Below are 12,059 nucleotides of genomic sequence, written 5' to 3' on the forward strand. Positions count from 1 at the left end.
GCCTCCCTTAGCTAGCCATGTCGGAATATCCTACGTTCTCTCCCTCTCACCTCTGCTTGGAGAGTACAACTCCCACGGCATGCTATCTCTCTATTTGACCAACTCCCACGGCATGCTATCTCTCTATTTGACCAACTCCCACGGCATGCTATCTCTCTATTTGGTCGATTTCTACTCTTTCCAGCCGTCTCCCGAAGCCTGGTAGAGGCTAATACTGTATGCCCTTACCTTAACCTATCAGACTGTTGAAGAAAAATAGCTTCAAAGTTTTAATTTTAGAACCACCATAGAGGTACTAGCCAAGTGTATGTTATCTTTTTGACACACTGTCTAAACGATAACACAGTGATAATGAACGGCCGCATGTAGATATTGTAATAATGAGGGTGATAAATGAGTTAATCATGAAAAATAATTGCATTCCGGAGGTATTACGAATGTCTGGTCGTTCTAAGTCTGGTTATCGTCACTTGATTTGAAAACCATTTAGGTCATCTATAAAATTAGACCCCAACTAATTGCGTAAGACTGTATATATACAATATCTTGAATATCATATATGTTCAACTAATTTTGGCTCAATTGATTATATCATAAGGCGAGACATATGGTATTGAACATTAATTTTATGCCTGTAATGTGGAATTTGATCTCATAGGAATCTGTTATCTCTCTTATTAAAATAAATGAAATATTCAAAAGAATCGAGTGAGTAGAAACAGGCCTGACGCCTGTGAAAATGACGTTCATTTATCACAATGTACGGGTCCATTTCACGCATCGCGGCAACTTCTCATTTCGAATCGGCAAACGGTCTACCATTGCGAATAACGTGCTAGCTTTCGCGTGGCCTCAGACATTACGTTGGAGCTCAATGACATTCAGAAAATTGAAGGGTGACCTTTAAGTTTTAGGTTTCTTGGCTTGAAGCGTGTTTCGGTCGGTGGTATATGCGCGGGGTAGGATTATGAGTTGGCAAACAGGGCTTTGCTTTTCCACAGCAAGTAATTTTTATGGATGACATCAGCGAGCGCATTAATTTTCGCCTGATTTTGGAAAAAAAAACACAAGAAATTTTGTTGCCTTCTGACAGTGGTCAACATGCCGAAAATGGACAAAGATGTCTGTTGCCATGCCGGGATGGCAGATAACTATGAAAAGGGGAGACTAGAAAAGGCTCTGATTTAATGTTTTGTTTCTTACTTTGATACAGTGATATGTGATGCTGGCTGTGTATATTTGATGTTCCCACTGAATAAAAACCATTTGTACAATGATTGAGTCAAAATTTGAAAATGTAGGAACCTTGTTTTTTTCGGCCCGCCTTTTTTTCGCCCGCTCGCATTAGATTGGGAGTCTGCGGAGGATGTCATCCATAAATTATAAAATTTACTTGCCGTAGCCTAAACGATTTATCAATGACTCATGAGTCATCCTGGTACTATTGTACAGATTTCTGACCAATCTTTAGAGTGTTAAAAGTACAGGTCATATTTTGCAATACAAGTTCTCGTTTGTTACGTCAATTCCTTCCTCAAATGTGGCAAATCGTAATGAATAAAAACACTTCCCTGATGCCTGACTGAAGTCTCCGATGTCAGTGGAGTCGTGTGACGTAATAACGACAGAGCGTTCGGCTTGGAACCAATAGGTCCCGAGTTCGAATCCTGCCATGCTACCTTGTGCCCTTATGAAAGGCACTTAACATGAATTTCCTCACTTGACTCAGGTGAAAATATCTGTTGTCCGTTCATGCGTTTGTCTGCGTTGGTAGCGGCATAAGCATTAGTTGAAGGTGTTCAAAAACTCGTATTTCCCCAGAACTATCGTAGACTGGAACTCGTCGCTACCAAGCACAGTTGGGGCATCATCACTAGAAAGCTTTAAACAACTCCTGCAATTAAATGTGCAAAGATTGAGTGTAACAAGTCGTTCGGTGTGATATAGCTAGCTGCCGCCGCGCCGCGTGCCTGCGAAGCTGGTGTGTTGCGTCGAAGGACGGTTATACCGGCTATACTGATGCAGAAGTGTGCCGTCGCCATGCCTTGTAATGAATGTTGGGATGATTTACCAGTAGTTTCTTAGTAGTTATTAGTAGTTCTATATGTACTAATTGTCTGTTTTTTATACCATATGTTTCTTCTGTTCCTGCAATTAGCCCTCGGGCAAGAATGTGCAATAAACAATTTATAATTCCCGTAAAGAATTTCATCAGGTTGGAAGATATTTAGGGTATAGAATCTTCTTACACAACCAGTAAGGTTCTCACCTGCTTACGTTTCGATGTCTATCAGACACCTTCCTCAGAGCTTCTGACGGGACGAGGGGGGATACAAGCTCAGCCACGTTTGGGATTGCATTCTCGCCGCAAAAGCGCCACCTACTTTGGCGATAAAAAGCGGCGAGTTGCAGAACTCCAGTCAGAAGCTCTGAGGAAGGTGTCTGATAGACATCGAAACGTAAGCAGGTGAGAACCTTACTGGTTGTGTAAGAAGAAAAAAAATTCTAAACCCACAAATTATAATTGTTTAAAAAAAAAAAAACCTCTCATGTCCTCCCCCCCCCCCAGGTGTGTCTGACGAGGTGAGGGGCAGGTTCAAGGCTAACGACGCGGCGCTGGTGACGTCAGTGGCCGTGGAGGGGGACACGGTCACGTGGTCTACCGGCACCCAGACCGGCGTCACCATCTCCAAAAACACCTACAGCTGGGGACAGGAGTTCGAGGAGGCTTCACTGGACGGCAAGAGGCGCATGGTACTCACGAGTTTCATTTTCCTCCTTCTAAACAAATGTAGAACATTTTCATTCAGTCATTTTATGTACATAAATTGAATATAAACTGTTTTCACTGTATGGGCAGGCAGGTATCAGGCAGGTGCTGGTCGCCATTTTGGTGTCCCTATTTGCATTTCAACACATCGTAGCTCAAGCTAGCTTTTTTATATTTATTTCAATTTTTACTACAAAACAAGGCTCATAAAATCACTCACATACACATTATTGTGTTTCATCAAGTTTTTAAGTATTTCCTCTGGTATCCTTTTCTTCGAGCTGACAGCTGACGTGTCAGAAGGTTTTTTTATTAAATAATCATGTCCTAAAACACTCGGGCTACCGATATGCAAATTGCGACACCAACATGGCGGCGGACGCACCAATATGACGCCAAACATATTTTATTATTTCGTCTCAGTGAAGATGATTCGGAAAGCATTTACTTGCGGCTACATCTTGCTACCGGTACTATATCTCATTTGTTTTCCTATCCTGGTATTGTCCTTATACAGACCGTACACACGTACCAGGGAGGTTCTAAGATCCTGACTGTCATTCCCAACTTCGACGGCCAGGGCACACCCATGAACATGACCCGGGAAGTCGTCGATGGGAAGAAAATCGTGGTAAGTAGTACTGGTAATTCCTGATTTTTTTCACTGTACTGTTATGTTCACTGTTTTCACTGTCACTTCTGTACCGTGAACTTATCATTACAGTTAACAGATAATTCCTGGACTTTCCCTTTCCTGCACCTGTCACCACAGTGAATATATAGTTCCTTGAACATGTCCATTTTTCTCAGACCGTGAACTTTTTTTACTAACGTGAACATATAACGCGAATTACATGGTGTAAAAGCGCCGACTAGCAGCTGACTTACGATTAGCACCATGCAATGTGAAGGTTTTTCTTGTTGTTCGTTTTCAATACCTTTATCAGGCTCCGGGAAGCAGCTGGAAAGAGTAGAAATTAGACCAAATAGACAGATGATATATGCCAGGGGAGTTAGTTCGCACTGAGAGAACATTTTGCCGAAACCTGTCAAGAGTCGTTGCGGGTTTCGGCTAAAGCAAACTGTGCTCTCAGCGCGAACCAACTCCCCTGGCATATCATCTGTCTATTGGGCCGATTTGTACTCTTTTCAGCTGCTTCCCGAAACCAGTTAGGGGCTAATGTTTTCGAAGTGAGAAAGAATCCGCCTCCTTTTTAAATTCTCCTGGTTCAGAGATAAGGCCATGTTGATTTGGTTATATGGACGACATCCTCTGGGAACCCCAAAACTGATGCGAGCGTGCGAATAAAAAAAAAGTGTGGCCAAAAGAAATGTTGCTTTCATTATGAAATCTACACGGTTTTGAAGGTTGAACAAATGACACAGAGTATGGTATGGCGAATAATCTACTCTACAAATTCATGTCTTTACATTTTCGTCTTTTTGTTTGATTTTGGTACTCAACGATATTGGTATCGTTTTCCAATATTTTTTTTTTCAACTTACGGTATATATTTGCTCATTTTGCAACACTGTTTTGTACGATTTACAGTATGGTTGACAACTTTTTTTTTTACGGCCGAAAATTCATGCGCGCGCGGATGTCATCCAATAAAATCAATAACTTGTATAGAGCCCTCGACATCGCGAATTTGTTTTACACCGACTTAGAATAGATCACCGGTACCATGTAAAGATTAATCCCGTCTCTTTTCAGATTATCTCTTACAAGGGGATCACCGCTAATCTGACGTATGAGAAGGTTTAGGAACATTCCGAGCTCCAGACGCAAGGCAACGCTTCCAGCTCAACCACGATAGTACTGCGCATATATACAAATATACCACTTGCTACTAGCTAAGGACAATGTACTGTGTAGGAAGTTATACTGTAATGTGTCAACACTTTGGCCATGTTTCGGAGAACAGAATTATGGGTAACTCGGGTTGCCATGACAACCTGTATGGAGCGCATGCGAACTTCGTCTTTACCACGTTTTGGAGAACAGAATTATGGGTAACGCGGTGGGGGGGCATGTGACACATTCCCATGGCAACGCGTATGGAGCGCATGCGTACTCTGTCGTTACCATGCAGTCTGTGTTGTCATGGCAATGACTGGCTTGTCACCAGCGTTACCCAAGTTTCTCCCTTTTTTCCCAGCATGCACAATGATCCGAGAAATAACCTAAAAACGCTCTTTATAATGATAGGGTAGATAGATTCTATGTGCGCTTACTATTCTCTATATTTCCGAAACGCTAGATGTTCTTTACAGCTACTGTGGCTATGCCATTTCTATAGATACATGTACTTAATTAAGCTAAGCGAAGAAAACTTCCGTGTTATACCAATAGAGGGTAAGGTTTGTATCATACCAGTAGTATATCATAGATACCTAACATACATTTTTTTATTATTTGGCACCACTAAGTAAAAACGTAAAAAGAAGAGGTTTGTGTCACCCTCTTTCTTATTATATTTAATACTAGTCATAACTTATTTTACTCTTTGGTTAACCATTTCTCATATCCTTCATTATAATATCTGTAGCCATTTTTGATTCCTTTGAATAACTAGTATAACTCATACGAGTCATAATGGCTGCTTTAACAGAGAAAACCGCTAGATGGCAACTCTGCATTAACACACGTTAGCAACGAAATGGCATTTCACGCCAGGTTTCTTCTATGTACTTAGTGTTCGTGCCATTATATGGCCAAATAATGTTTAAAAGTATTACCTTGAAGCTAAGGTGTCGTGGTGCTAGTAGTTGTACTGTCGCTATTGTAACATCAATTAGTTGTATGTTTTCAACCTAAGACGGATCTTTGCACGTATGTGTTATAAATTTACAGTAGTTAAGACATAGCTCTATGTTAGTTGATATCAAGAAAGATATAGAAGGAACGAAAATGAGAACCGCCAGCTATTTAATATGGTTGTTGTCTTTTGTTTATTTTGTTATAATGTATCTAGGTTTCCATGTGAGTCTTAGAACAAGAAATCAAAAAAGGTATTATGTCATATATTGTTTTTGCCGAAGACATTGCAAATTGAAACTTATCAAAGCACACACACATACACAGACAAGCCGACATACAGACACGCGTAGCCCAGGGCTGCGCGTAGCCGGTATGCACCCCCGTCAAACAGTCACTGTGCCTCCTTGCGGGACTAGTGTAAACTGCAGCCTGCAAGGGTACTACCACCTGTTACCCCAAAGGTATCAGATACTAGTACTTATGCAGACAAATATTGGGGATTTGCCGCAAGAAATGTACTTCTTAGCGGACCAACTCCCCCGGTATGTTATGTTGGGCCAACTTCTAACGACTGTTTCCGAATCCTGATAGAGGCTAGGTCATAGGCCTATAATATCTTTGGTAACAGCATAAGGCCATACCAAGTAAATTTTATGGATGACATCCGCGCGCGCATTGATTTTGTCCTGTTCTTAGAAAAAAACCCCAAGAAATCCCGCTTCCTGTAACTATGACCAAAGAGTCACGACAGTGCCGCAAATCACCAGATTGATGTGAAACCCGTAACGCGAAGAAAGTGTCTATTGATATATATTGAAAGTGTATATCAATAACAGAAAATTTGCACTATTGACAGGACCATCCTGTCAATAACAGAAAAATTTTCACTGTCCACTGTTCCACCTGATTTATTGCTGTTTTGATGATGAATAAAAGACTTCTTGCTTGTTACACTGTGTCACCTCATTCAATTTGTGTCCTAACATTTGTCGTCTCTTAGTATATTTCTAATCTAGGCATCTTGTTTTTTAGGGCCCTTCTTGCTTTCTTTCGCCCTCTCGCATCAGATTTAGGGTCTCCAAAGGACGTCATCCATAAGATTAACTTGGTGTGGCCTAAAGAGCATAATATATGCACCGTGCGTTTGCACCTACATTGTTAATCGCCAGGGGGCAGAAATTCCAGGGCGAGTGGACACAGTTCCACACGAGTGAGTTACAACAATAAAGTGTCTTCAAAACAACAATCCCGTTTCTTGTCAGCGACCCAAGTTGTAATAACGTGTCTTTCAAAACGTTAATTTGAATCCTTTTCTTTGAGTTATAGTCTATCCATAAATGTAATGAGAGCGTTTACATGAATTCTACAATTAGCGTGCACGGAAAGTAAGCAAAAACAACTATAGGTTCTGAACTGGAGTTCTTCTTATTTTCTTCAGAATTTGAATCGTGCGGACAGTAACAGTAGTTCCGTAGCCTCCACCAGGCCTTTCTACGGGAATACGAATCGTAGAACTCGGAAAAAAGAGAAAAAATTGGCCAAGGGAGTCCGGCCGCAGGGAGGTAGTTTCTTTCCCTCTAACTGCACGGCCAGTCAAACCTACAGGGCGACCAAACTCGCAAATATTCTCCTATATATAGCGTGGTTAGTCTGGTAGAGACTAGTCGATCCGAGTGTCAGCAGTCGGGAAGAGGGAACTCGAAAAAAATGGAGACAAACCCCAATATTGTCATTCCTACCTTAACGTTGTTTATTACTGATAACTTCTCTCCACTGCTTCTCCCGCCGATGCTAATTGCCGTACGGTCGTCGCCTTTTGAAACGGTTGATGTCATATCGCAGATTAGCTAACTTAAGTGTATCAGCACGATCCATCCACACCGTAATGTTTTGTGGCGTAGAGGGTTAGGGTGGGTATAGGCTAGGGTGTAGGTTAGGGTTTTAGAGCTGCACTTTTGGACCCGGCTTCATGTCCGAGCTTGTGCTTTTGTTTTTTTCTTCACTAGTATTTACAACTCTACATGATTCTCCCTTATATTTTCAATTAGAATATTGCTTTTTATAGTCTATATTACTTTTTATTCGTTTTTGGACGATCGGATATGGCATTGACCATTCAGCGAAATGGCATTGACCGTTTCAAATGGCATCAACCGTTTACGAGACGGAAAATTGCCCCGCCTACCTGGCGAGTACAGTCTCTTCTCACCTTTTATCCAGCACAGGTGTTACTGTCACTAACTCTTGACAGTTAGATTGATGAGTTTTCTTTCATCTTTCCGTATGACCTAGTATTTTATCTGATCGATAATGGATTCTTAGTAACTGATCGCCACGCCAACTAGCCTGGGTACCATCCGGATTTTCGCTCCGCAACGCTCGAAAAAATAATTTTTTCGAGCGTTTCGGAGCGAAAATCTGGATGGTACCCAGGCTACACGCCAGCTACTTGTATATTATCGCATATGTAAGGTAAGCTTAAGGCCACACCAATTTAATTTGTTGGTTCTCGGATTTTTTTCAGAAAAAATATGAAGCGACAGGGCGAAAAAAATGAAAACAGGTGTAAGCATCCTATTATGCAAATGAAACAATAGGAGCCATGAAGTCAGCACAAAAGGTTGGGTTAATATTTAAACAATAAATTTTGAACTTTTAATCAAACCTTTGATAGATGGAAAAACTGTAACAACTAAGGGGAAGAGGACTTTCCTTAACGGTTGGGGGCAAAATGTAAGCATTTTAAAGCTAATTCAGAATCAGAATTTTTTTCAAATCAGACAAAAAAATGAAGAGGCGAAACAAGAACCAACAAAATAAATTGATGTGGCCTAAGGTTGATTAAGCATATTCAACCTCAATATACAGTACACTAAACGAGTGTCAATTTTGAATTGACTCTAAAACAGGAGTTCAAGGACTGCCGACAAATCATGAAACAAACCAACGCTTAATTTATATATTAAACGTATACGTTCCAAACATCGTCTAAGTTACAAAAGATTGATACATCAAAACAGGTATTTCAATTTGAAATGTAATGCTTAGGGCTTTAGAATCCTAACAAGTTAGAATTTGAGGTAGCATTCAAAATACAGAAATCGTATGATATAAATCTCACCTGTTACTTTCAATTAGCCCCAGGGAATTTGCAATAAACCTATCATCATTATTATAATTCATGACTGAGAAGACATGCGGTACACCTACCACGGCGACATAGCTCTCTACGAGAGTTCTTTTGTTGTTGTATTTAGGGGTATAACTATATTTCACTATGTAAATATGAATATCATGACATGCAAAATGCTTTAAACCAATATAACATAGGCATAGTTCTTTCATTGAGTTTTAACATGGGAAAATACTGCTTCATGAGAAGGCAATTTCATATATAGGAGACTAGTCAAATGCTTTAGATCAATATAACATAATTCCATCATTGAGTTTTAACATGGGAAAATACTGCTTTATGAGAAGGCAATTTTATATATAGGAGACTAGTCAAATGCTTTAGATCAATATAACATAATTCCATCATTGAGTTTTAACATGGAAAAATACTGCTTCATGAGAAGGCAATTTTATATGTAGGAGACTAGTCAAATGCTTTAGATCAATATAACATAATTCCATCATTGAGTTTTAACATGGGAAAATACTGCTTTATGAGAAGGCATTCTTATATATAGGAGACTATAATACTTTGCATTTGAAACTATTCTGCTACTTTGTAGCAAGTTTTAAGCTCTACTTATCGTAAGGTCTTTGAGAAGTCTATTTTTTAAGAAGTTTCAAACCTTGTGCCGACGCCTTGAACATCACAAATCCGTCTCGAATTGGAACTAGCTACTTATTTGGTTGTCCATGTTCTGACACGCCGTGCGTTGTACAAACCGTTTGCTCCACTGTGATTGGCGCATTGTCAAGACGATTCTAACTGGTCCGTACCTCACAATACAGTCTCTAACTGGAGAAAGCCATTTGATCGGTCCTGTTCTGATCGAATCCAAGACATGCCGTATGATTGTGCGTTGCAGAAACCGTTTACCCTTTGCTCCACTGTGATTGGTGCATTGTCAAGACGATTCTTACGGATCTGTAGCTCACAAAACAGTCTCTAACTGAAGAAAGCCATTTGATTGGTCCTGTTCTGATCGAATCCAAGACACATCGTCTGCGTCGCTGTGGTTGGAGTGATTTTGAGTCCGTCTGGGAGACTCAAACTGGTCCGTACACACCGAGCCGCTCTGGTACCCCCCGTCGCTAGTGGAAGAGACCACGTCGGGCTCGACCTCTTCCTGACTCCCGTACAGATTCTCGTCGTCAGGTTGGATGTTGTAGAGGAGCTCGAAGTTACTGACGATGATAGGCACCGGTAGGGCTATAGCCAACATCCCGGCAAACGCGCACACCGAACCCACAAGTTTCCCAAGAAGCGTCTTCGGTGAAACATCGCCGTACCCGACCGTCAACATTGTTATCAAAGACCACCAAAACCCGTCCGGAATGCTCTTAAATCTCGGTTCAGGGTCTATCTGTCCTGTGAAGTATATCAACGAAGAGAAAAGGATGGTTAGTATGGAGAGGAAGAGTATGAGCGACCCGATTTGTGAGAGGCTTTTTAGTACAGTCTTCCCCATGGTCTGTAGCCCTTGGCTGTAGCGAGAGAGTTTTAGAACTCTCAAAACGCGTGTCAGACGCAGCACCTGTAGGAAATATTCAAGTCCTGTCGTTGCCGGTACTCCCGGGATCTCTATTATCAACATGAAAAAGTACGGCACGACGGAAACAAAATCTATGATGTTCATCTTGCCCTTACAGAACCTTACTCTGTCAGGGCAGCACAGAAATCGCACGAAAAGTTCCAGAGAAAACCAGGCGGTGCAGACGGTGTCAATCGCGAAGAACGGATCGTGGAAATCCGTACTCTTCTGCCTGACAGCTTCAGAAGTTTGGAAGCAGGAGACGTTGTTTCCGGTGAAATTTCCCGTCGCGTTTGTTCCGCATGAGTCGGTGCTATTGTGGGTCGTGTTTACATGGCCGGATCGGTTACCGAACCTTGTTCCCAGAGGTCGGCCGAAATTTGACCTGTCCAGTTGGTCAGCAGCCCTCGCGAGTCTGAACTGAGGAAAACTTTCCGTACAAATGGACGCGATGGACAGCAATATAAAAGACACAGACACAAACGCCAACATTGCCGCCCATATCGAGCTATCAGGGTACTCAAACATCAACCAAATTGGCGCTAGATGTTTCTTTTGAGGGAGAACACGAACTTTTCTCCTTTGAAATCCTTCGCTTGCCCTAAACCGCCTCATGACGTCATCGCCTAGTTGGTAGAACTTAATTTCGTCTGTAAACACTTCTATAGGCACCTCCTCTGGTCTTCTGAGTCTCCCAGTACGGTAGAAGTCTACGATAGCCTCGGCGCTTGGTCTGTGTCTGTCGAGAAAGTATTCTTGCCGAGCAGGGTCCCAAAACTTTCGCAAGCGACGCGGGCATCCAAGAAGCGTCTTCGGATACCTGTCCAGAACTCGGGCGGTAACTTCGAATGTCATCCCCGCTACGTTAAATGTCACGCGTTGGGCGGGGTTCGGCCACTGCAGCTCCGCAGACATCGTCGCGAACGTTCCCGGTAGTCCCTGGCATCGACGGCGTACCGTGTTCTCGGGCTTCCTCCCTACGCTTCCGTGGTCCTCCGCGTCAGGTGTGACCCCACGCCGCCATGTTGTTCTGTCTGCCGGGTTCGTACTAGGACTGTAGCTTCTTGCCACAATGATATGCATAGTAAAAACCGTTTCCCCCCAGGCTACCTGCGCTCAGCAGGTATAAAGAGATGTGTACGCACTGTCCAAGTCTTACCCCAAACTTACAACCTCCAGTATCCTTGTAGAAGCCATAACAAACAGTCGCTTAGAGGAGAAGAAACAAACAAAATACACCAATTAGGTTGTTCGAAATCTTTAATTGGGCGAAGGCGTCCTCTGTCATTAAGGAAAATTGCTGAGATATGGTCACCATAAATACAGGCTGTCTGACAGCAGTGACAGGGTAAGCGGGTCACCAAGCGTCCGTCCCTCGACAAACCTGTCGGACAGGTTTGCCTCGCTGGGCCGCTGGGATGCGGTTCGCAGTTTGGCGGTATGCCTGTATCTGTATCTGTGTCTGTATCTGTATCTGTATCTGTATAGTCAGTATAACCGCCCTTCGGCGTAACACACCAGCTTCGCAGGCACGCGGCGCGGCGGCAGCTAGCTATATCACACCGAATGACTTGTTACACTCAATCATTGCACATTTAATTGTAGGAGTTGTTTAAAGCTTTCTAGTGATACATGCCCCTACTGTGCTTGGTGGCAACGAGTTCCAGTCTACGATAGTTCTGGGGAAATACGAGTTTTTGAACACCTCAATTCTTGGTTGATAACTCTGATATTTGAAGTCATGACTGTTTCTCGTTCTTTTCTGGGCTGGTATCAGATACTTAGTGGTTGGTACATCAATCAGTTTATTAGTCATTTT

At 42.3% G+C, this 12,059-nt stretch overlaps 2 protein-coding genes across 2 annotated transcripts in view; one reads left to right on the top strand and one right to left on the bottom strand.

The window, feature by feature from the left end:
• Positions 1–5,710, top strand: part of LOC109467560 (fatty acid-binding protein 9-like) — a 20,931-nt gene extending 15,221 nt beyond the window's left edge. Inside the window, exons 2-4 of the mRNA XM_019765586.1 lie at positions 2,570–2,754; positions 3,288–3,401; positions 4,488–5,710. Of these exons, the coding sequence (XP_019621145.1) occupies positions 2,570–2,754; positions 3,288–3,401; positions 4,488–4,538 (350 nt within the window). The 3' untranslated portion in view covers positions 4,539–5,710. The remainder of the gene's footprint in view (positions 1–2,569; positions 2,755–3,287; positions 3,402–4,487) is intronic.
• Positions 5,711–9,422: 3,712 nt separating this feature from the next.
• On the bottom strand, positions 9,423–11,589 carry LOC109467563 (potassium voltage-gated channel subfamily A member 2-like). Its single transcript, XM_019765589.1, has one exon. It carries the CDS (start codon positions 11,321–11,323, stop codon positions 9,641–9,643), a length of 1,683 nt encoding a protein of 560 aa, XP_019621148.1. The 5' UTR covers positions 11,324–11,589; the 3' UTR covers positions 9,423–9,640.
• Between the last annotated feature and the right edge of the window lie 470 nt (positions 11,590–12,059).

This window comes from Branchiostoma belcheri, unplaced genomic scaffold, assembly GCF_001625305.1.
Source record: "Branchiostoma belcheri isolate BF01 breed outbred unplaced genomic scaffold, Haploidv18h27 scaffold181, whole genome shotgun sequence".
In the NCBI taxonomy this organism is placed as follows: domain Eukaryota; kingdom Metazoa; phylum Chordata; class Leptocardii; order Amphioxiformes; family Branchiostomatidae; genus Branchiostoma; species Branchiostoma belcheri.

Excerpts from the sequence above, each read along its gene's own strand:
- LOC109467563 (XM_019765589.1), bottom strand. The coding sequence starts at position 11,323 with ATGCATATCATTGTGGCAAGAAGCTACAGTCCTAGTACGAACCCGGCA.